We start from the raw sequence: 25,676 nt of genomic DNA, 5'->3' as shown, positions 1-25,676 counted from the left end.
GGGCACCAGCTAAAATTTTGCAATTGATTTGGTCTGTAAAATATCAGTAAATAGTGAAATATACTTGTCACATTTTCTTAAAGCCAAGTTTATGTCTTCATGCTGTTTATGTCAGACACAAAAATGATCAATTTACTATCACAAAAGACAAAAGCAGCAAATCATCACAACTGAGAAGATTGAACGAGGGAATTTTTTGTATTTTTGCTTGAAAAATGACGTAAATTATTAGTCCATTGCTTTATGACTGGAGCCCCGATACAGCAGGATGTTTGCGAGGGTCTTGTGCTGAGCTCAGAGACATCCAGAGAAAACACTGAGTTGTTTAATAATGTTTGAACATTGAGTCTCTGTGCAGTTTGTCACACAGTGATGTTAAAAACCCACAGGGGAACATTCTCGCTGTATTACTGTATCTCTCTCTGTCTCTGCCTTCTCATTCCTCTCCCGCCCGTATTTACCTGTCTCCTTTATCACCGCTTCTTCTTCCTCGCCTTTCATCGGCCCTCTTCTCTATAAATATTATTCTTTTTGAAACATTTCTGAAAGACATCAAAAACTAGGGACTTGGATAAAAGTTAAGATAAAAGGCTGATAGTCAGGAGTCAAGGTCAAAGGTCAAAGTCACACCTTAATATGACAAGTTGGTCACTTTCACACACGTACACAGTAAATGGTAAACAATGGACCATGCAAAAATAGAAACAGATATCAAGAGGTAAAACCACATGTTTAGGAGTTTATTGTGACTTAGAGAACACATATACACGTTTCATCCTGACATCACACACATCACGCTGTTTGAGATGAAGAAGAAATATTAGCATCATGTGAATGAGAAGAAAATCCTTTGCTTTCTTTCAAATTTGTCATCATTTTGCACATAACTCCCAAATTAAATCTCAGTATATTACCCTTCTTGATGATAATGGATCATGTGGCAAACCTTATGTGTCCTCAATAATCTACAATTGATGTTATTGCGAGTACTTGCGTTTAAACAGCTTTATCTAAGAGTAGATTTTGAGTGAAGTGGAGATGATCCTGTGCAATATATGAAGAGATAATGACTAATGTCAACTGTGCTTGACTCCCTTTTGTCATAAAAACACAAGTAAAATTTATTTCCCACATCAGTAATGCTGAGTTATAGCGAGTTATTACAGTTAGAGATTCATATTTACAGAAACACGTAGAAAACAGGTACTTTATTCTCCTCGCCACATTAGGAAATTCAGTCTCAGACATCACAATATGGATATGAAAAAGATTGGTGAAATATCAATAATATCTGTTATTCATTTAACCCATTAAAATCCATAATTTATAACTAAATCTGTTACTAAATAACTTTTTAGAAATCGGCTGAGAACACTAGATGTGTGGAAAAATTAAATGATGATTCATGACGACACCATTAAGTTCTGTGTCTACAATCTGTCACCCACTTTCTATTTAAGTTATTGCCATATAATACTTTTCTGTAGTCTTGATACATCACCAGAATTACAAACTTTAATATCTAAGTTCAAACCCTTTTATGGCTATTTGAATTTATTTACATTTGCACCTTTTTATTTGCTTTTCTACTTTAACATTTGACCTTTGCTCTCAAGTATTTGGCACAGTATGGAAACAGCAACAATGAATATCACCGAATCATGCAGAGCTACAGTACACTGTTAAAAAATCCTTCCTTTTTTGAATTAGGACTGGACAATAAACCAAATCTTTAAAGTTATACACATTCCTCATATCACAAATTGTTTGAATTCCCAAATATATAAAATGAGAATAGCGTCAAATTAATGTTAAATTAACAAATCCTCCCCCGGTCCAGTTCAGATAACTTCTCATATTGTATTTTATCAGGACAAACAGAGCAGAAAATGAGTAAGGAAGTAAAATCCATTCGTGTACTGAGAAATATTTATCATTATAGAGCTAAATGTAACAAATTAACATGATAAACATTATAGGGCATGTGGTCCAGCCCTCATTTTAACCCAAAGTCATAGGCTTCCTCAACTCCACTTAATATTTAGAAATGTAATCTAATTTTTCACTTAACACCCTACACCGTCAGCATAACTGTTACTAATCCTTTAAAGCTGGGGTGGGTAGTATATTTTTGGCAAAAATTTCATAATAACATTTCAGCATTCAATTCAAGTGAATTCAAAAAACCAGAATTTGAAAATACAGGCCTCCTCCTGCAGCTCTCTGCGCTCTCTGTCCTAACCCTCTCCCACCAGACGAGCGGGGGATATGTCTGCGCTTCATACAGTAACCTGTACGAGTACTAGTCATTCATTTCAAACATCATCCCGATCATCATTGTGATCCTGATGCCGTTATATCACGGCACTTCTATGAGAACTACTGTCCTGTTTTCTTTGCAAACTTGTGGGCCTGTAAAGCCCTTAGAGATGACATACTGTGAGAGAGCTACGATATCAGCAAAGCGTTTCAGAGATGGAGAGAAAATGTTGCTAATAGTTCAGCCTTCCGCTAACCGTAGCCGTCACGGCTGCGCCGCAGCGGTGGGGTCACGCAGAAGGATAAACTATTAAAGAGATGGAGAGAAAAATGTTGCTAATAGAGTGGTGCAGAAATGAGTCCTCAAACCGGGAAATTAGTTATTATTTTAACCATTTCCGGTTCCCTCGTCTGGAAGTCAACGTTTTAGTTAGATGCCTGAAATGAGGTCTGTGGTTAACACAAGCTGAAGAGATTTAAACTTTTTGTTCTACGATATAAAATACGTCAGTAAATATCCCACTTGTGAATTTTGAAGCTTTTATATGTCCTAAAAAAGGCGGTTACTAGCAAGTGGCTAAATGAGACTACTAAACGTCATCACGCTGACTCATCCGCCTTTACAGACTGCATTCACACTTCAAAAATCATAAAAGTGGTGTTCATTTGTGAAGATTATCTTGCTGAACAAAACATATAAGTATCATAAACATGTGTTTGCAACAGAGCTTATTTTCTGCAATAATCCCAAACCCAATGGAAAAATTCCATTGGGTTTTTGTCGAGGGAACCAGAGCGATGCCAAATGACAAAGTCTCCCGTCACAAGCTCGATTTTTCTAATTAGATTAGATTAGATTGTTAATGCCTGAAACCACTTGAATTACAATATGCTGAAAGGTTATTATGGATTTTTTGATAAACTGCCTACCCCCGCATTAAGTTAAAACTAAAATATTGGGGGTTGTGATTTTCGTTTCTGTCTGTTGCCATGGCAGCACCACAATGTTTGATCTCTGGTTGGTCTGAATGCCGTCAGCAAACGCTGACCGGCGGATTGCACAGACCTGAGACACACACACACACACACACAAACACACAAACACACACACACACACACACACATACAAACACATATACACACGAACACAGGGGCTGAGTCTGCAGTCTGGACGGACACCCGCTCTTCATCTCTCACCAGCCGACCGTCAAAACCAACAGAGGCAAGAAGATCTTAAAATGTTTCACCCGTCATCCTTCTTTCTCACACCGTTCTGTTCATTCGACCCTCTAACCATCATCATCATCCTTTTTTTTGGTTCTTGCTGGTTTGACAGAAGCCTGGCCGTTCATTTGGGACTACCTGTCCAAATCTGCTGCAATGATCTGAAGTGCTCTGAACTTCTTGCCGTGGAGTAACAAGTGGAATACAGTTTTTATCAACACAGAGACAAACAGAAAAAGACAAGGAATTGAGACCAATGCAGCTAAATTAACAAAAAACAAGCAGTCAATGAAGTCAACAAAAAGGTAACACAGTGAATCTTTACCTCAATGTCCAAGAGCTTTGGAGGTTGAAGTTCATATATTCAGGCGGGCAGGCATGCCTTCTTGTGGTTTTCATACATGGTTATTTCCTCATAATCTCCTTTTTCAGTTCCTGGAGTTAAGTCCAGTCCAGATACCCCCTCCACATGTCCAGCTAGATGTCAGAGCTTTGAAAATATCGGATAGGTATAACACAGATGTACTTAAAATCGAGCTACCATGTTGTTTCACTCAGGTTTCACTGTGTTAATCATCAGTTTTTACTGTTTTACACAAGGTTGGGGCTGTAGCACATCTGTTCATACGTATCCCAAATCTTTAATTATGCAGTAGTTTCTAGCAAGATGAAGGGCTGTGCTCTCCTCTCAAATTCATCTGAATCTTCCCGTCCCTCCCAAATGTCTCTGCCCTCTGTTAGCGCTCTTACACTTTATGTTGCATCTCTATCTGTTGGCCCTGTCTGGTCTGACTTTGGCCCTTTCCATTCATCTCGTACACCGAGCTCTTCTGCTGTTGCCGTCGGTAACACCACACCCCGACGATGACCGCCGTGGCGACCGCACACACCGCCACAATTATGGCAGCCACGGTGGGACCTCGGCTGGAGGAGCTCGGAGGATGAGGAGGGCAGTCCTCGCCCGTGCAGGTCGCCTCCCCCATCTCGCCCTCCATGTCTCCCCTCTCGCCGGTCTCGCCGGGCAGGTCGTGTACCGTGTGCTCCTCCATCACAGAGTTGTCGCCGTCGTGCATCGGTGGAACCGGGCCGTGATCGAGGAAAGGGTGCTCAGTGAGGTCGCCCTGCCAGGATTGGGTGGGAGCTGCCTGTTGTGTGTCGTAGTCCAGGGTGTCGGAGTATGAGGGGGAGTCTGAGGGAGCAGCGGTGGGGATGAATCCAGGCCTCATCTCCTCCACTCCGTCTTGATTCAAGGCGGGCTCCGAGGTGGGAGACTCGGTCACCTCTGGTGAGCTGGTATAAGGGACAGGTCGACGAACTTCTACCTCATTGGGTCTGTCTGTTGCCCGGACAACTGTCCCCCTCTCTCTATCCTCCGGTCTTACCCTTTCTGTTGTGGAGTCACCATTTTCTGTTTCTTCTGGAACGACCGGGTAGCCATCTAGCCAGGTGTCATCTGTGGTCGCCTCTCCATCTGCTTCCTTCTGAGTGACATTCTGACGTTCATCCGCTGCTATAGAAAAGATTACATGCTGTTGACCGTCATCGTCATCTTCATGGCTGTCATGATCATCATAGCTGTCATGATCATCGTGTTCGTGGTCATCGTGATCAGTGGAACGGTCGTTATCATCCTCCTCTGGGTCATAAAGCTCCTCGCGGTCATCACGGTCATCAGGGTCATCGCGGTCAACAGGGTCTGGATGTTCCTCGGAGCCCTCGGGACGTTCTCGATCATCGTCGGTCACATGGTCTTCATAGCTTTCATGTTCACCGTAAGTATCATCATACTCCTGGTTGCCATAGCGAACACGATCACGGTCCTCTTCGTGCTCACCCATGTCATAGTGGTCATCATGATCGTCATGATCGTCGTGATTTTCGTGGCGGTCCCGTCTGTCCAGATCATCATGCTGAGCTGGAACGTGATGCTTCGCATGATCGTCACGGTCATCTCCTTTCTGGCGACTGTCATCTTGATTGTCGGGGTAGCTCTCATCCAGGTCCAACTTGATGCTGTCATAGTTGTGATTATATCCGTCACGATCATTGTAGCCGTCTCGCTCGTTATCGTGGTCGTCAACTTCAACTGGACGCTGGTGGTGGTGCGTTTCTTGGCTGTCGTTCTCTTTGCTTTCCTCTGATTGGGAGCCAGACGCTCTCTGGGTAGTCTGTGTGACTGGATTGGTGGAGACAGGATGTCCCTCCTCCTGGAAGGCCTCAGAGGGGAACCAGAAGAGGTGTTTCTGTGAGAGAAGAGAGACGGGTGCTTCTGTGGCAGCATCAGTCCTGGACACCTCCCTACTCTCCTGCTCCAACCTCGGATGGCCTTTGAAGTCCTCAACGGCCCGGTCCTCGTCTGTTTCTCCTCCTCCCACAGCTCCGACCACCTCTCCTCCCACTTCATGTTGGTCCTGATGCTCCTCCTCTACCTCGACATTGAAGCTCACCTCTTGCTGCTCCTGTCTCCTTCCCCCCTGCGGGTACGCAGCTCCGTGCACCTCCTCATACACCTCACCATGAGCCTCTTCTGGTCTCTCGTCGTGGCGCTCTGCCTCTCCGTAGGAATCTGGGAACTTGTCCTCGTAGTCTATGTGACTTTCAGTCTTATCTGCACGAACACAAGGACAAATTTACTCGATCAGGTGACATCAAATCTTAACATTCATGATTAGACAACCCGACTAAAAAAATCTAAGAGGCATTTGCATTCAAATACAACTTTTAGATTCTGACAATGTGGAAGTAATTTAGACCAGGGGCTCCCAAACTTTTTGTATTGTGACCCCATAAAGGAAACACTATGAAGCTACAGCCAGAAGCCAATTAGATTAGCTTAGCATAAAGACTGGAAACAGGGGGAAACAGCTAGCCTATGTTCGTCCAAAGGTAAAACAAATCAGCCTACCAGCACCTCGAAAGCTCAGTATTTTTTTAATGACTTTCTGAAAAACAGTTGTCACCCTAAAGTTGCTAGGCAACCAGCGGAGACTTCAGGAAGTCACTTCTTCTGGCCGAAAAAAAATGTTGCTTCCGAAATTCCAAACTAACGTGCTATTTAGTACGCTAAAACAGTATGTGAGATTTTTTAGTATGTCCGAAACCTTAGTATGAAACAAATAGTACGTGAATTGCATACTATTTCCGGTGAAATATTAGAGTATTCAACGCTGGACACTACGGTGGCATTAATATCCCACAATGCAGTGCTGTAGTGATGACAACGCTCATAACAGACGTTGACGGACAGCTCTGTAATGTCAATAACGCTTCAATTTAACTGGAAGTATAAGATTTCACTTTTCTAGGCGCAATATATATTTGAAATTCAGACTTTGATTCTCGCAAACGTCGTTTTGGTCATGTGAGGTTGACACGGGTTACCATGGTTACACGTCTCCAACCGGCAAGGAGGCTCTCAGGAAGTGACGACGTAAATTACAGTTCAGTGCGTCCGAAAAGATGCATGCTACTGTTTATTCACACAATAGTATGTTGAACGATAGTACACCTATCCAGTCCAGTTGTCACCCTGAAGTTGCCAGGCAACCAGCGGAGTCACTTCTCCCGGCCAAGAAATAGCACTGCAACATTTTGGCTTTACACTTCAATGTGTGTGCGGATAAAACAAACTAGATATAACGTGTTAGCTTTATGCTGTGTTCACACTACGAGCGACACAGCAGCAGGCCACAAATTATTTTCAATGGAAGTCGGTGACGGACTGACGTCTGACATTTGGGCGTGACACGCTACAAATCAAACTTGAGCTGGTCCCTTCCAATCAGTGTCAAGCAATCATATGTTTTTGTTTCACCCTTTTCTGTTATGTCCAAAAAGATGCTGTTTGAATTAGACCACGGACCCCCATTTGATAAGATTTTGTCCTAGAGTTTTTGCAGGGGACCCCCTGGAACCCGCTCAAGGACCCCTTGGGGTCCTCGGACCCCACTTTGAAAACCACTGTTCTAATATAACTCTCAGCAACTGTCGAACCGTTCCTTTAAAGTAAAGCAATGTCTGCTTGTGATCCTTTATCACAGAGGTCACATGCTTATTTGAAGGACCTCTAGAGGCTTGACAAGCTGAAAGAATCCAATATACTGTATATCACAATAAAAAAAGTCAGAAAAAAGCTTGTGTTCAGGAACCACTGCTGTAGTGTACAAACATGACTATGACTCTGTTAGCTAACCATGGACACCTGGCATTCTGCTTTCATAGACAACTCTTGCCCCCATCTCCCTCTGCTATGAACTGGGCCACACTATGGCATCTCACACTGAGGTGTCACAGCAGCCATTTTCAACTCACAACTGAGACTCTGTTTTCCAAAAAAGCCAAGAATCAAGCCCCGATCACCGAACAACACTGGCAGCTAACAAGTAAGAAGCGAGGAGGTTGACCTCAGAGTCGTCTCCTGTCCATCTCGGTCAAAGCTCAACGCTTTGAAGAGGATGAACAGCTTTCTCTTTCCGCCTCTTTCCAACACAGACAGTTTAAACACCTTCTTACCTTTGACACATATCTCCACTAGTCCGTACCACTCCCCACAGCTGTCGCACAGCAGGCTGAAGGCACTGTGTCCGCTGGGCATTACATAACCTGGCACACATGTGTAGAGCAGCTCGTCTCCCATCTCGTACCCAGGGTGCCCCTGTAGACGGGCGTTAGGAAAGGATGGAGGGTCACCACACGGCACACCTGTCAACAACAGACATGCACATGATCTAAAAAAAAAAATACATTTAACATACAAAGTGGAATATAAATGTTTTGAGTGGTTAAACTATTAGAGTTGATGCAATCCCTTTTCAGTGTGACACAGTGTGGTTAATGAACCATGACTCATTATTATTATCCAGCTTTACAGGATCACTATCCCATTTGTAAACAGAAAGAGATTAGAAGGACTCAAGGGACAGGAGGCAATGGGCTTTGTGGAAAATGTGGATGTCATTTTGACAAACAAGACCACTAACAATGCCACTGGGATGAGATAAAGGCTGCGTATTGTCTTGACTCTGGTCTAATTTTTTATGGTAATTATACAGAGGCAACACAGTTTATTTGACAAATAATAAAATGTTGATTGACTCAAAAATGCCACTCGCTACATCTTTAAGTTATTTGGTTTAATCTCCAAAATAAAATCCTTTTAAAGATACATTCAGCTGCTGTTTTATTGTTTATTAAACAATGAAAATCAGGAACTGAACGTTGAGCTGGAAGTCGACTTTTGGAGAGATGGGAAGGCTCTCATTGCAGTGGCATAAATATTGACGGTGCAACCGGTGAAGCGCACCAGAGCCCAGAAGCTGTCAGGGGCCCAAAAATCACCTTCTTATACCGTGTCCACACTGAATCCGTCATATGCATTTCTGTTACGTCATGTAAACAAACCACGTAGGCTACCTCTCTGCACTGCGCTCGAGATCACACTGGAGACGTTACCACTTATCTTCCTTTGTTTCTTCTTTTTAAACAGAAAACACTCATTTAACATTGTGATATTTACTGGAAATGACGTACAATATAGCCAACAGCAGTAGGACACTTTCACCTCTCTGGCGATCTCCCTCCAGCCAGCTGTCCCATTATTTAAGTTTTTGTAGTGAAATGAGGAGGTATCGTACAGATAACTCCTCATTTCAACTTCACCAATAAGCCGCTCCTGGTCCATTGAGGCGATTTTAAGGCGATTTTAAGGTGATTAGTGTTGATAAATTTGGGGTTCGGCTGCTCTCCTTGGTGGTGATCTAAGGCTGGTTTGCAGGATGGGAGTTGCATGGTGAGCCTCTCCATGGTGGCATAGCAATTGTCTGCTTTGCAATTGTCTTGAGTGGTTGTGTGCACTGTGGCCTATCACAATTATGTTACGCTGCTGCTCTCCCGCCACTGACCATTAATGGCCTGGAGATGGAAAGAGTTGACAGCCTCCTCGAAACAACAATCCCCTCCTCTCTGAAATGGGATGACATCTTGATCTCATCACAAAAGCCCCAAAAGACTCTTTTTTCCTGTGCCAGCTCAAAAACATTTGGGGTGTCCAGAGAGGGGATGCTGCAGTTCTACAGAGCTGCGATAGAAAGTGGTCTCACCTTTAGCTCGGCAGAGGAGAGGCAGCTGGACAACCTACAAAATCATCAGCTGCAAACTTACCCCCATCTGTGATATCTATGAGACTACAGGACTCCCAGCATGCTGCCAACCCCCTCAAATAACTCTCCGCTCAGGATCAAGAATCAAGGCCATCAAAACTAAGACATCCCCTTTCCTCAACAGCACTTACTGCAGAACCATCTAATTACTAAATGGCTCCCCAATTCTGCACCTTTACCAAAGCAAAGCACTAATACTGTATGTCAAACCTGACACTTTATTCTTGGACTGGTATGTTACATCCACGGATGTATGTAATGTTTTGTTTATTATGTGTCTTGACTGTTATGCTGTGATTGTTATATTGGAATATCTTGGGAAAGACACACATTAATTCATCCATTCATATCCTGATGACTACTCACAAATTTATGGACAGATTTATAAATTATGAGCGTATTTATCTGTGTGTATTGTGTGTTTACTGACCTTTGTCTTTGAAACAGAAGGCGTCCAGGTGTGCAGCGTCCTCTGTGGCGTTTTCTGTTCTCACATCCACTGCTTTCAGTGCACTGCCCACAACATTACACACCGTGGTCCTAGATAGATAGATAGATAGATAGATAGATATTTGTTTATTTCACATACACACAAACACACTCATTACTTACGATGTGATATGGGAGCAAATGGCCAACAGCGAAGCATTTAAGGACCCCTAAGGGAATCTAATCTCTGTTTACTTTTAACACACTCTCACACTACACATACACAGAAACATACTCCCTTACACACATCTAGCATTACTCCAATTGGTTGAAAGTAACTAAGTACAATTACTTGAGTACTGTACTTAAGTACAATTTTGAGGTACTTAATAAGCGAGAGATGAGCGAGAGATGAGCAAGAGACCCACTGGATAGAGCGACCGACCAACTGGATAAAGCGAGCGAGCGAGCGACTGGATAGGGCGAGCTACCCAGTGAATAGAGTGAGTAACTGGATAGAGGGATGACCAATTCAGGGACTTTTATGCTTCATTATATACTTCTGAAAACTAAGAAAAAATACCAAAACTTTTTAGGCGCGGAGGCATAAAAACACACAATAAGCTAAAATGCATTGTTAAACGCTCTCATTTAAATAATTGTTCATTGCCTAAAGAGGTAAAATATTCCAATATTTTACAAACAAACAAAAATAGGAGAAAAGTCCCAGCAAATTTGCATAATGTGGCATAACTCGTTTTTAGATTTTTTGCTTTCCTCTCTCATTAATCACTTCCTGACCCCTCAGATTTATCTTGTGACCCTTTGGAAGGGGCCCGACCCACAGGTTGGGAACCACTAGACTAAAATACCATTTTAATGGTATATAAAAAAAGTTCACAGGAGACAGTACTTTTGATACTTTGAGTACATTTTGCTTATGTATTTTTACTTAAGTAGGATTATGAATACAGGACTTTTAGTTGTAATGGAGTATTTTTACATTAATATAATGGTACTTTTACGTAAGTAAAGGATCTGAATACTTCTTCCACCACAAATTACACTACTGATAAAAGTGAAGTGACACTTCTGCTGAATAATATCACGCGTAAAGCGGCAGCTCTGGTTTATATATATGTATACGCCGGGTAATATGACAACACACAGACAGATATATACAGTACGTGCTGCTCTCTCAGTCACCGTCTGATTTGTTGCCTGTGCAAACATTATTACAGCATGACATCAGAGTCCAGGAACACACATCATGGCTCAGACATGCTGCGGTATCAGCAGTTGTAGCCCCGTGGCACAATATTATCACACTATGGCACATTACGATTAGATGTTCCCATGCAGGAGCCTTAAGTTACAGCCAACTTCATATAGAACAATCATAACATTAGGGACTTAATATAATATGCATTCCACAGGGACCAAATGAACAACAATGTTGTCATTGCACAACGCCTACAAGCTGCAGGGGCAAAAAAATGCTGAGTAAATAGTCTATTTTTGTTGCCATGTTAAAGTTTATAGTATCGTTTAGCCCATTTGTCATCCAAAAGCACCAGATAAGACTGACTCAAACTTCCCAGGCCAATCAAATCATGTTCCCATAGCGGCTCCCGACACCAATCAACCTCATTTGGAAAGAAAATTCAAAGCAGAGTTCAGAAACATCATTAAAAGTCAGCAATTACACTTTTCATACAATATTGCACGGTAATATTACTCTAATGAAGCATCATCAAATGGAAAAGGGGTGTGTGTGTGTGTGTGTGTGTGTGTGTGTGTGTGTGTGTGTGTGTGTGTGTGTGTGTGTGTGTGTGTGTACTTGTGCAACTGAGTTAATCAAAGCATCAGTAATTGGAAAGAATTTGACTGGCAGTGCAGTGAGACTGTGAGAAGTGGTGTGAGTCATACTGCATGCTTGTGCCATGCTAACTTCAGCTTATAAGGACAAAAATCTGAGAGAGAGAAACGGGCAGCAAGACAGAAATCGCCAAGAAAACACTCAGAGAGAGACAAAAAACACAAAGACTGTTTTCATATTAAAGCTCCTGCAGGCATATGTGTGTGTGTGTGTGTGTGTGTGTGTGTGTGTGTGTGTGTGCGAGAGAAAAAGGTTGACCTCTATCAGAGACAAGGGACAAAAAAAACATTTCTCAAAATCCTCACCTTGCATGACATAACTATAACAGGGAAAACCCAAAGAGATGTGTGTTTGTATGTGTGTACGTATGAGTCTGCTGGTGTTATTGTGTTTGGTTGCCGGGGCAGCAGCAGATCTATGATTGACAGGTAAGAGGAAGACGTTAAGGTAAGAGAGTCAATCTGAGAAGCACTTGTTATTATGCAACAGACCTAAAAAATTATGTCAGGACTACTGGTTAACTGGCACCAACGCCAGAGCGTTACCTTCTGGAAAAAACAGCAATGCACACCGCATACGAATAAGCGAAAGAAGCAATTATTCATCTTGTTGGGGTGAGACGCAAGATTAAGACAGAAAAGAGAGAAGAGGGCATGTGTTGGGGATGAAGAGGTGAGGGATGAACTCAGCTTAGACGCACAGATGGGTGATACACTGTGAAACATGGTAAGCGGGTGTGAAAGCTGATGTCCACTGGCTAACACGTAGAGAGAAGGGAGCGTAAGGAAAGAAAAAAAAAGTGTCAGCTTCTCTGACCAGACGTTCGTCATTCTGAGGGCAGATGCCATTTTGAAGCACTGATAATCCCTCCTTTGAATAATGATTTAGGAAAAATATGAGTATTTTCCAAGCATCATATATTAATTTACCAAGTTAATACATTATAAACCATCATTTACCATAAATTTATAATTTTTCAATATCTTATTTAGCACATTTAACACACTTAAGGCACTTGTGGAAGTACTGTAAGGTCTATTTGGTAACTTTGCAGAGAGTTGAATTGTTCAGTCAACCAAGGATAGGTAGTCTGTCAGTCGATTGGTGCACCACTTTGGTCAAGACCAGAAATATCTCAACAACTATTATATAGATTATATAATAAATATGTATATATGTATAGACATTTACACTGGTGGATGTGGTAAAGATGTGGTAAAGTGCCCTTAAATGGAGAAAACATGGCAAAGTGCCCTCTAGAGTGTCCTTCCAATGGAGAAAACATCATAAAATGGCCAATAGGGTAGCCTTAAATGGAGAAAAACATGATAAAGTGCCCTCTAGGGTGCCCTTAATGGATAAAACATGATGAAGTGCTCTACAGGGTACCCTTTCAGTGGAGAAAACATGATAAAGTGCTCTACAGGGTACCCTTAAATGGAGAAAACATGATAAAGTGCTCTACAGGGTACCCTTAAATGGAGAAAACATGATAAAGTGCCCTCTAAGGTGCCCATTCAGTGGAGAAAACATGATAAAGTGCTCTATAAGGTACCCTTAAATGGAGAAAACATAATAAAGTGGCCCCTAAGGTCTAAGGTCTCCAGTGGAGAAAACATGACAAAGTGCCTTCTTGGGAACCCTTAAATGGAGAAAACATGATAATGTGCCTGCTAGTGTTAGAGAAAATGGGATGAAGTGCCCTCTAGGGTGGCCTTAAAATGGAGAAAACACGATGCAGTGCCATATAGGCTGTCCTATATGCTAGAAAACGTTCCGTGCGCTGGTGCCCCTCCGCATACAGCTGGTGCCCTTTTTATTTTTTCCGCCCCTGCCCTTCAGACAGCCTGAACATTTTTTGTCCCCCTCAGGGTGAATCGTAATAACTTTAATCAGCGTTTCAGTTTGACATAGAAGTAAAGTATCCGTTTGAAAGTGTTTGGGGTGGTAATGGTTCGAGAAAAAAAGAGAAAAAACATTAAATATCCTGTTTCAATATGCTTACATTGCCAAAAAGCCATTCTGTTGAACACCATTTACCTACAGCCCTGAAATCACCCTATATTGAAACCACACGGACCACGTACTACAAAGAGCAGCATGCAACCTGTCAATCACCTCACCATACACTAACAGTGTATCCTCTTCCTCCAGGCCCTGTCTGTCTGTCTGCCTGTCTGTCTGCTTCTGTCTCCGGGTGCTGAACGCTGTGTGTCATGTTACCTTGGAGATGAGAGGTGTAAATGGAGGCAGTTGTCGACATGACACCCCGGCTCAGAATTCCCTCCTCCTGTAGGAAGGAACAGAGGAGTCTTTCTCCCTCTCTTCCTCTCTCTTTTTCTCTCCCGCCCCTGAAATGTGTCACTCTCTTCTTCTATCTTCCCACTCTCTCTCTATAACCGCCGCCGCTGCCTTTACTTCCTTTCTCTTTCATCCGTTCCTGCAGCCGCCGTCTCACACACACACACAGAGATGCACACACCAAAATGACCTTTGACATCTCTAGAAGTCACTTACACGTCTCTTAAAACAATGACGACCCTCACGCACAAATACTTCTTTTCTTACCCCACTGTGCCTTCGTAGAGCCACCCACGGGTGCACGTGGAGAAGAAGCACTCCACCACAGCGTGATGGAGCTCCCCTTCTGATGCCAAGCGGGCGTGTCGTGAGGCACAAGCCCGCTCGGCGTCTCTGAAGCCCTGCAGGCCGGTGGAGTTCCTCAGGTCCAACACGAACACTCGACCTGAGAAGAGAGAGAGAGCAAACCTCTGAAACTCTTTATTAACCCGGCAAAGTCATAAAGTTTAAATTCGACCTTTGAGCTTCTAGGTACTGGCAGGTTCTGTAAGAATTAGATGCCTCACCTAATTCATAAATGTTTTGTCAGATATCATAAAATCCAAACAATTCTCACTTGTCTTCTCTGTCTTACATGGAGACAAAAGTCAGATGAATCCTTTCACAAAAGACAACCACCCAGATGAGAAAAGGTAAAAGGCTTCTTATTGTAACTTTATTTTAACAATAAATCCTCAGCCCATATGCCAGTTTTTTTTTTAGCAGTACCCATTTTTGTCAATATGGGTTTTGGGCATCCCTTAGAAGAGTTGCTCAAATCCACACAGTTACCGCTGACTGAGTAAAGCAGGTTATGAGCAGTTTTGAGATTGCTAACAAAATCTATGTTTATCATAATTATGTGTGCCATAATACAGATTTACATACAACTACAGATGTAAATCATCAATTAATCAAGACATAATCACATAAAATGACAGTGCCCAATACATTTCACAATATAAGAGAAAATAATAGCAGCAGAGCTCAGCAGATAAGTTTGATATACAGTATGTGTGTATTGGCTACAGGTGTGATTGATTTACTGCATCAGAGGAGCACACTGTCACTCTCATTATCACCTCATCGTCACATCATCAGACCAAATCAGAGGTTCAAAGTCTTGGTGTCATGTTGGACTCTGATTTAAGCGTTGAATCCCATATTAGCAAAGTGATCAAGACAGCATTCCTCCACCTCAGAAATGGTGCCAAACTATAAGGACGTACTTATAGTAACAAAGCAGAATGCATTCATTACCAGCATGGTGGATTAATAATTGTAATGCCCTCTTCACAGGCCTACCAAAAAAAGTTAATAGGAAAAGAGAGCACATTCCTCCTGTGTGCTATAGCACCCTCTCATATTTCAGATTTTTTAATTCCTTATCAACCAACAAGGACACTCAGGTCCTTTGATGCTGGTATTTGAACTGTACCTAAGTAGCCCACCAGCAACTGCTTATCTACATACACTCATAGACTCTGGACACTCTGACCAGCTACATCAGATATGCAAGCTCTGTTGACATTATTACAAATCAACTGAAGACCTACTTATTCAGGCAGCCATTTAGTTAATGTAGGCTAGTAGCCTATGTCTTTATCTTTTTCTAGGAGTACTAAATAATAATAATAATAAATTTTATTTATATAGCGCTTTTCTGGATACTCAAAGACACTTTACACAGATAAAATGATCATAAAAACAAGGATATCATAAAAATTTAAAACACACAATATTAATTACACATTAAAAGAACCATTTTTACTACTTTTCTGCCTTTTTATTGGATGTTTTACTCATTTTTTATGATCTTGTAAAGCACTTTGAGCTGCATTTAAGTATGATACTGGTGCTATACAAATACAGTTGTTTATTATTATTATTATTATTATTATTATTATTATTATTATGATTGTGATTATTATTATTTTTATTATTATTATTATTATCATTATAGCTGGTGTTCAGAATCACTAAAGAAAATGTGCTTTTATGTTTAACATCTTAACAAATATTCTAAATATTTGGACGTACATCCATTACGCGCAGCTTTATTAGGCGTATAAGGCTTTTTTAAAACTTAATTTAATTTTTGAGGTAAAAAAACAAACAAGTTCTGAGTAGGGGAATAAGCTGGCAAAACGCACGAGACTACAAGACTATGATAATTGTTAGCGCGCGCTTCCACCAGTGAGTCACTATAACTTTCTGATGGACACTAATTGAATATTCCAATAAAAGCTTATAGGCTAATTATCTTTTTTAAATAACTCGTGATTTTATAATGAACTCAATAGTTTGTTGTTATAACATATAGTTTATATTCAATATTTTTTTTTTATATTCAAATTCTTTTACTGGCACAAAAAGTACAATGGAGCAGTACAACTGTAAAGAAATTATTTTTTTACACGTTTGAATCAGTATTATCCTAGACCCTTATTTCCTTAAGGAAAGTTTGGTAATGTACACATGGAATTACATTGAATAATCCCAGAGAAGGGAAAACAAAAATTAAATAAATACATAAATAGATGGATAAAAGAAATAACAATAATAATAGTGAATAGATCGAAAAGGAGTATATATATACCTACACACACCTATATACTGTACATATGTAAACATACACATATAAATAATAATACAACTGTAATACATAAACCAAAATAAAAGTTGCTGACACTCAGGCTGCCATGTAGGACTATTGAAATCTGTAGACTATCACATACAGTTTAATATATATTTTATCTTCTATAACAATAGCTGAAATATGAACTTACCGTCTGCATTGACCACAGAAGTCACCAGGAGACAAGCCAGGCATCCAAAGAGCAAAGACAGAACAGCTTGGTTACAGTGATCCAGCATCTTTTGGCTAAAAAATCTCACTCTTTTTTTTTTTTAAATGTTGGAAAAACGTGTCCAAAAACTTCCCAAGGACTTGTGTACAGTCACAGTCTTGCAGGTCAAAGTGAGGCAGGTCACACACACACTCACTCCCTATGGGTGGTACAGAGGCGCACTGAGCTGCAGGAAGGTCCGCTGCTGGTGGACAAGTGTGCGGCTGATACCGGAAAGAAGAACGGTCAGTAGGCGCAGTTTATCTGCTCCAAATAGTCGCAGATGGAGAGTCGGTGTGAAAACTGACGCTTCCACGTTAGTAAATACGTCACGGCTCAAAATGTTGAGACTGCTGGACTGCTCCTTTACACAGAGAGAGAGAGAGAGAAGAGGAGAGAGGAGAGGGAGAGGGAGAGGGAGAGAGAGAGAGAGAGAGAGAGAGAGGTTGCATGGATAAAAGCCTCAGCTTAAAGGGACTGTTTGTAAGATTCAGAAATGCTTGTTAACAGTGACACCTGTGGCCGTTAAGTCAACTAAAGTCAGCGTTGGGCTCGAGCTTGTGCTCGCTCTACATAGACATGAACGAGCATCGCTCAAAACAGTGAGGCGACACACGTCAGCTAAAACCACAATATCACTCTATATTTCACCTGCTTGGCAGTAATGTTAGCTGACCAGACGAAGGTCTCTACATGAATCAATGCTGATCCTAGTGTTGGCTTTTCCTGCTTCAGCCTCCTGACGGCTGAAGCAGGAAAAGCGGGTCGGTGCCGGGGCTGAAGCAGGAAGAGAAACGTTATCGTCTCCCGACTGCGCCCGCAGGGAGACACCGGCACCCGGTCGGAGACGATAACGTTTCTCGCTGCGGAGTCCCGTCACTTCACAAGACACGGGAAACCTCTGTTGGTCTGGAGGAGCTGCAGCATTTATTTCTGCACAAACGTCCATTCATTAGATATTCTCAGAGCTACGAAGTCTTCTGCAGTGTGTAGTGGGCGCGCATGCACGTGTAGAGGTGGAGCGAGACAGCGAGAACGCGCGCGGTGTGTGAGTGAAGGCAAGCAGGCAGAGGAGCAGAGACTCCAGCCACACGCGAGCGCACATATGCGAGTGCGCCCGACCCGATAGATTTATACGTGTAAAAAGTTACAAACAGTCCCTTTAATGTTGAAGTGTGTGTTGAAGAGAGTACTGACGCTGCATTGCTATTTAAAGACAATTTAACACCCAATGTGGCTACTAAGGGACCTCAGGTTCAGTACACACACACAGAGCTGATCCTCTGAGCATACAATCTTAATTAAGGTGAATTGTCCTCTCTGCTATAGGCCCAACTTCCCTCTACTGGACAATGTGTGTCCCATTTGGTGAGGGAGATAAAGTCAGATGACCATACAGCCCCATAGAGAGCTTCTTGGAGCATACTACAGGCATTGTTTCAGTGAATCTGCAGGTGAAGATAACCAATCCACATTCTACCAGCATTGGCTATAGGATCCACACCACTAAACCTAAAGCAACATTATATCTTATAAAAACGTTATACACAGACAATAAAAGTTATCAGTGTGCCCATATGCTTTTTTTTGGATAAAACACAATAAACACTTGTCCACATATATGCATTTCCCTCTCATTTGTACATAGATGCATGTGCACAAACATCATATGCAGGAGGATAGTGTTAGATTTGCAGTACGTCCTCCTCCGGGCGTTTTTTCGATCGACAAGCAACAAGAATGAGTTTTGAACCTGAAAGTTCATTCTTGACCTTGCAAACAGCAAAACAATCTCACCATACCAGCTGTCCTGGAGCTTTCACACATAGTCTTCCTGTTGTCCATTTGTCCTCTATGGTGCTCATTTCTACGACTAACAGTCCAACATTTGAGAAGCTGGAATGGATTTAGCAGATATTTTAATTTGTAAAATTACTAAAGCTGTCAAATAATTGTGTAGTAGTCGTCTTGTGTAGTAAATAGTACAATATTTGCCTCTGAATTGACGTTGAGTGGAGGTATAATGTGGCATGTAATGGAAATACTCAAATAAAGTACAAGTACAACAAATGTAAGTACTTGAGTAAGTGTACTTAGTTACATTCCACTACTGTCAAGAATGAGATAGTTCTTCTATTCTGTGTCTCTGTTCCAAAGAGCCAAATGGACGGAAAAGGAAAGAAGGAGCGATATAGAAATTCCTTAAGGAGTGACACCCTTGTTGAGGATTCACACTTATTCATCTCTCTCCATTACTTTCTTTCACATCCCACCTTTTCCATTTCCATAATTCTCCGTGTTCCCTCTGGAGTCACGCATGCTGCTGCATCCTGGCTTTAAATCCCATGACAACTGATGTTTTTCCATTTCAGTCACTCTTCTCTGTGTGTCTCCGTCACATTTTTTCACTCTGCTCTCATGCACCTCTAACACCGTCAACCTCCTGTTCAGAGGGTTTACATGAGGGACTTTAAGGTGGACTGGGGTCCTGACTCATGCACTATTCCTGGAGAGGTCAGGGTCATCGTAGAGGAGAGGAGAGAGCGATGACGGCGTGGAGGAGAGAGACAGTGATTCACACCTGCATCGTCTCCGAGAGGCTGGTGAGAATTATGTTTGCTGCAGGTGTCCTTCACACAGGTGTGTAATCTCACAGGACTTCCAGGACACAAACCCATCAGGCAATCTGTGCTGGAAGTAAACACACACACACACACACACACACACACACACACACACACACACACGCACACACACACACCAACCGCAAGATTGCTCTGAGTATGTGTGAGACCAGTGACTTCCCATGTGAGACATGTCCTGTCAGGATGAAGTGTAATGCAGGTGTGTGACTGACTCACAGGAAATCATTGGTCATACTGGTGCAGCCCAGGGACAGGAGGGGGGAGGGTGGGGGGGGGGGGTATGGCTTTGTCTCCATGGCAACAGCCTCCTTGAGGAGCAGGGGTCCAGAAAAACAGGAACAGTTTTGTAAGCCAAGAGTTGAAGCTGCACGCAGGAAAGATTGGTTTTGAAAGACATGACTGATGTGTGTGTGTGTGTATGTGTGTGTGTGTGTGTGTGTGTGTGTGTGTGTATGTGTGTGTGTGTGTGTGTGTGTGTGTGTGTGTCGCTGGCCTGTGAAAACTATGTCTCTCCAAAATATTAACTTTTCATGAGCTCAGGGAAAACAGCCCTGTTTTTAGCTTAGTGACAGTGCACTTTTTAGATAATCCAATGGGGTTTTAGACATTTCTTTTTAGGTTAAAGACACCGGAGAGTGTTCCCAAAATTATAAAGCAACACTTAAAGCTTCAGTAGGCAGAATGTTTTTGGCATCATTGGGCAAAAATTCCATAATAACCTTTCACCATATTGTAATTAGACTTCTGCGCCTCCTCATGGCTCTGTTTTCAGGCTTTAAAAAATGTAGCCTGTGACGGGGGACTTTGGCCAATCACAGGTCATTTCAGAGAGAGAGCGTTCCTATTGGCTGTGCTACGGCTGGTGGGCGGTGCTTGGTATTTCCTCAACTGATCTCAACATGGCTGCCAGGTCACAAACTTTCTCATTTTACAGCTAAACAGTACACTACAAGATGTTTCTGAAAACATTTGAGGCAAGAAATAGGCATTACAGTAACAGAATATTGATTCATATTTGATCAGCGCTGCCTAGTTTGACCGTTTGATCGGAGTTCACGAGTGATTGACAGCTGCGCAGAGACGGCAAGGCTCCAGCTTGGCTATGATTGGTTGTTTTCCTCCGGTCTGTGAGATCCTGCAGATGCCATTAGGAGCATCGGAGGACACCGGAGGACACCGGAGGACACAGAGGCACATGATTTATTTCAGATTACCTGTCTCATGCACTACAGTCAGGATATAGTGATCGTTTTATAAAAATGATTTTTTTAATCATATTTGCTCCATTTCTACCATTTTCTGCTGCTTTAATGCTTCTGATAAACTGAAAAAGTGACAATATGTGTGTACATGCATCTGAACCTGCAAATAAATATGTTTTTTAGCTACAGTAAACAAGTATTTCTATTTCCATAGCACTTAAAGAATACACAGGGAACAGAGTAAACTAAACTTAACTCATAGATAGACACAGTAAATGCAATAAATTCTAATCAAACGGTAATAAAATAAACAAAAACACATTAAAAATAGATAAGTAAATCAGATAGATACAAAATAGGAAATAAATATAGATTATGACAAAAAGTCCAGACACAAATATACGTCTTTAAACATAATGGATGAAGCACAGAAGGTATAGTATTCAAATGCCTGCATCATCAGCTGAGGTCTATAGAAACAGATGGCCTTGCTTGACATCAGCAGAGTCACTGCGATCGTCAGGACACATTCAACACTGAGCTGCCAGCCACAGCAGAGTCGGGATGAGAAGGGCATGGTGCTATTCAAAGAGCTGAGTTAATGAATTTGACTTTTGATGAGAGATTGTTAATTGCCGTGCAACGCGGTGAGACAGTGTGGCACGAGGATTGAAAATGTGTTGCATGCAGATGAAAGACTGCATTTTAACACAAGCATCATAAAATGTATGAGTTCATGCCAACACACACACAAAGTGTTTCCTCTATCTGAGTCATCTCTGCTCTATATTTATGATATAGAATAATGCAGCGTATAATGATATTTGCAGAAAACTGAATTCAAATCCTGGTCCTAAATGGCTTACTGTAGTATTAAACGTAATTGGGTGCAAAGCAGATGCTTTGAGAAATGTCAATCAGCAGACATGTGGGTGGGAGTGAAGTCATTTTTTGCCTGATTTAATCTTTCAAACACATTTTTGGCTAATTTGTTTCTTTTTTATCTGATGTTCTTCACAAAAATGAAATAAATAAATGATGCCATCAAAAATGCCAAGGTGAACCGAGAGAAAATAAGGGACTGTTGCATTTTTCGTGCATTGGGTAATCCAAATAAATCCCTGAAATAAGTCTGACATTTCTATTCAGATATTCAGATATCTCTCCATTAATGTTCATTTTTTTTTAACAACAATGTAATGATAACAAGCCTGTTTAAATATCATATAGGACTTTTATCAGGGGTTGCAGGGCTAAAAGCAAATCCTTACAGTGAAAGGTCAACGGCTGGCAGGCAGACCATGCTGCCAGGCTGCACACCTCCTCTGACAAGCTCCACCAATCAAATAATTATGATTTCAGTTATGGTTATGTTCATGGTTAGGATTAAAGTTTGTATTTATGGCAAGAAAAGCCACAAGACCACTAGTCATTCCAGCCTACACAACAGCAGCAGGGCCTTGAAACCAGCACACCTGAATTACAAAGAGAAAGGTGTTTAGGGTGAGAACATCCTACTATTCACTGAGAAGCAAAGAGGAGAAACTGTTTGGTAAATTCACCAGGTGTATTCCCCCCACCCCCCCCTCTTTCTGTGCATTGTATTCCTATTCGGGAATATTATACTATATAACCCCGGGTTTGTGGTATTTGTATTAATCTTATAAAACGCAAATTAATTTAGTAAGCACTACTTAAACACCTCAAGTTCACCCACACAGGTGTTTTCATTTACTTTGTCTAATTAGACCTCTTCTCAGGACTTGTGTGGGTGTGACTGACATCTGCCTCACTTTCCTGTTAGTTAACAACTTGTTAGAGCGTGACAGTTACACTTTTTTCTTATAGGCCTTTTCACAGCACACGTGTTACTAAAAACATTAACGATGGCTCTGTTTTATTCCGGTGTCCCCGTAAGTCATGACACTGTGACCAAGTACTGTACTCCAAGAGGACTTTTAGATTGTTTATGTAGCTTAAGAAGAAGGAGATTTTTTCTCAACCCATAAAGGAATTAGAATTAAAAATCCCTAAAATTGGAGATATGTGGTTTTCACTGGATAGGAACAGTATGACAAATTGTAATCTGAAAAGTATTAGTTACTTTTCCAGTGAAGTAAGTATTTCCCTCTGAGAGGTTGTGGAGTCGAAGTATAAAGTGCCAGAAAATGCAAATACTCAAGAAATGGTACAAGTACTGCATATATAGAGTAAACATTGTGTATAAATTGTTGTAACAGTACGGGATGAACATACTGTAGATGAGGCTGGTTGCATCAGATCGCCATCTAGCTGTGGATGTGAAGAACACCTGTAAAGATATTTCACTCTGGATGTGTAACTCACACTCCAGTATGTCTGCAGCCCTGTCTACGAAACCTGCAATAACAGAGGTGGAACAATTATTCTATATCTTTTACTTAACTAAAAGTAACACTTCAAGACAGGGTAAAAAGTCCTGCGTTCAAAATATGGCCTAAGCAAAGTGTTATCAACAAAATGTACTTTAAGCATCAAAAGTCAAAGTACTTATTAACCAGATTTTAATGTTATATAAAGGTATGTCCAAGAAAATTAGAATCCGTATATTCAAGCAAGAAACAATAAGTCAAGTTAAGATGTATTATTATTATTATTATTATTATTGTTATTATTATTATTATTATTTTAATTGTGTTATTTTTTTTGTTTTATTTTATTTATTTAACTATCTTTTTTTCAATTAGTGTTTTGTTCTGAATTAAGTATTTTTCTTTGTTAATCATTTGCAATGCATATCTTTAAAACCAAAAACATTTTATCACAAAAAAGAAACAATAAGTCAGATGCTGCACTAGAATAATGAAAAAAAAAAAAAAAATTTATTTAGAAAATACTTAAACAAAGTTGCATTGAAAACTGATCATTATATTCTTACAGCACTGGCAGATAATGAATAAGACTTTATGGACTTGAACTTGACAAGAAGGAGCTTTTACAATATATCATGTTTTTTAAGCTGATTATATCTTTCGTATGAAAAATAATCTGCAAAGTAAGTATAGCTTTCAAATTAATGTAGTGCAGTATAAACTAGCATAAAAGGGAAATCCTCAAGTACTTCAGAATTCTTTCAGTAAATGTAGTTACATACTGTGGTGTCATGTATCCGCCTTATCTTTCAATGTGATACCCAGTGAATGTAACTAAGTACATTTACTCAAGTACTGTACTTAAGTGCATTTATTGGACAGCTATAGTTAGCCTACTTATAGCCTATATATGATATGATCAACATGATGCATTTTTAAGTTGAAAAAAAACAATCTCTCTCTTATCAAGTCATTTTCATCTGGAGTCCTTTCCATTTTTCTTTTCTTTTTAAAAGTGAAAAAAAAATGTAAATATGTCATCCCCCAAATCAATTTATTTAAACAATTTTCTGAAATCTAATTTTTTTTCATAATTCTACTGCCCCAACCTGCCTCATTATTTAAGATACATACACTGTTTATAGTTGATTAAATTCATTTAAGTTTAAAACAATACTGCACTGTGAAATAATGTTTTTAGGATTCAAAATGTCTTTTTAACTTTGAGTTGTTTTTTTGCAGATTAACCTGCCCAACACTATAAAGTAGTTAAGTTTAGCTAAACCTCAACAAACTACAACACAAATGCTAATCCTATATGAATAGATTTCATATATATAATATAATTGCAATATCATTATCATTATTACTACTAAGGTGTAATTCATACTGTGCAATATTTTCAGGTGGAATTTCATTTCATTCTCACTGTGCAATATAATTTTCCACTTGTGCAATTTTGTTAATAGTCTGTTTATTGTCAATACTGTATATACTGCTCCTATTTTTATACTTCCTTCTATTTAATGGTTCATATTTTGCACACTTTGTTTAGCTCTTTTTTAACTGTGTTAGCTGATGAATCTTGTTTTTGTTTTTTTGCTCCTGTAAACTGCAAATTTCCCCACTGCGGGACTAATAAAGGAATATCTTATCTTATCTTCATTTCAAAATTTATTTCGAACATGTAGAATACAAAAAAAAGAAAAGAAAAATAATCAAAATCATACCAACAAGTAGACAGTCAGAAACAAGTGGTATTACATATAATGAAAAGCGTAAGAAAAATAAATTGTCAACACTTGATGCCTTGATTTACATATTCGAAAAGGAGTGAGAAGAAGTATACATTTATTTAATCCCACCCCTTCTCCATAAGTCAATTATTAATTATTAACCAGCTTCCTTATTGAGCCATAAATATACTCTAATTACATTTTCCTAAATTTGTCTAACTATAATTATTATTATTATTTATAATTATTCTAACTATAATTATAACCTTTAATCTGTGTCATACAGAAATATAAAATCTTATCTTATCTTAATTCATAACACTTTGAAAGAGGTCATTTTTCATAATGATCACATAAATGTAGTGCAGTATTTTTTTACATTGCTGTATTGCTATTTTTTATTTCAATAAAGGAGTACTTTTTTCCCCCAGCACTGTAAATGATACATAAGCAGTTTTACATAATGCAGGAATGAGAAGTTATTTTGGGTGGGTGTGTGTAGTCTGCAGGCTGCAGCCTTCATGGAGACAGGTGTTACACATCTGTAATGGAGACAAACTCTTGTTCTCTCATGGATCTGCTGGTCGTCCTCACAGCAGCAGTG

The 25,676-nt window shown here is 40.4% G+C and overlaps 1 protein-coding gene across 1 annotated transcript; it reads right to left on the bottom strand.

The window, feature by feature from the left end:
- Positions 1-2,887: 2,887 nt before the first annotated feature.
- On the bottom strand, positions 2,888-17,474 carry susd5 (sushi domain containing 5). The gene is made up of 5 exons (XM_074612387.1): positions 17,079-17,474; positions 14,518-14,695; positions 10,072-10,181; positions 7,996-8,184; positions 2,888-6,091 (listed from the first exon to the last, which is right to left on the bottom strand). The coding sequence occupies exons 1-5, from the start codon at positions 17,164-17,166 to the stop codon at positions 4,230-4,232; spliced, it is 2,427 nt and encodes an 808-aa protein (XP_074468488.1). The 5' UTR covers positions 17,167-17,474; the 3' UTR covers positions 2,888-4,229.
- Between the last annotated feature and the right edge of the window lie 8,202 nt (positions 17,475-25,676).

Source organism: Sebastes fasciatus, chromosome 17 (assembly GCF_043250625.1).
Source record: "Sebastes fasciatus isolate fSebFas1 chromosome 17, fSebFas1.pri, whole genome shotgun sequence".
NCBI classification, from domain to species: domain Eukaryota; kingdom Metazoa; phylum Chordata; class Actinopteri; order Perciformes; family Sebastidae; genus Sebastes; species Sebastes fasciatus.
Note: the sequence above shows the minus strand (reverse complement) of the source record. Positions and strands in the feature narration are given on the sequence as shown.

Bases quoted from the DNA above. Each gene is read 5' to 3' on its own strand.
- susd5 (XM_074612387.1), bottom strand. From the start codon at position 17,166: ATGCTGGATCACTGTAACCAAGCTGTTCTGTCTTTGCTCTTTGGATGC. The intron at 14,696-17,078 runs GTAAGTTCATAT...CTCTCTTCTCAG, and splicing joins TTCTGTGGTCAATGCAGACG to GTCGAGTGTTCGTGTTGGAC. The intron at 8,185-10,071 runs GTCAGTAAACAC...TGTTGTTGACAG, and splicing joins CTTCTGTTTCAAAGACAAAG to GTGTGCCGTGTGGTGACCCT.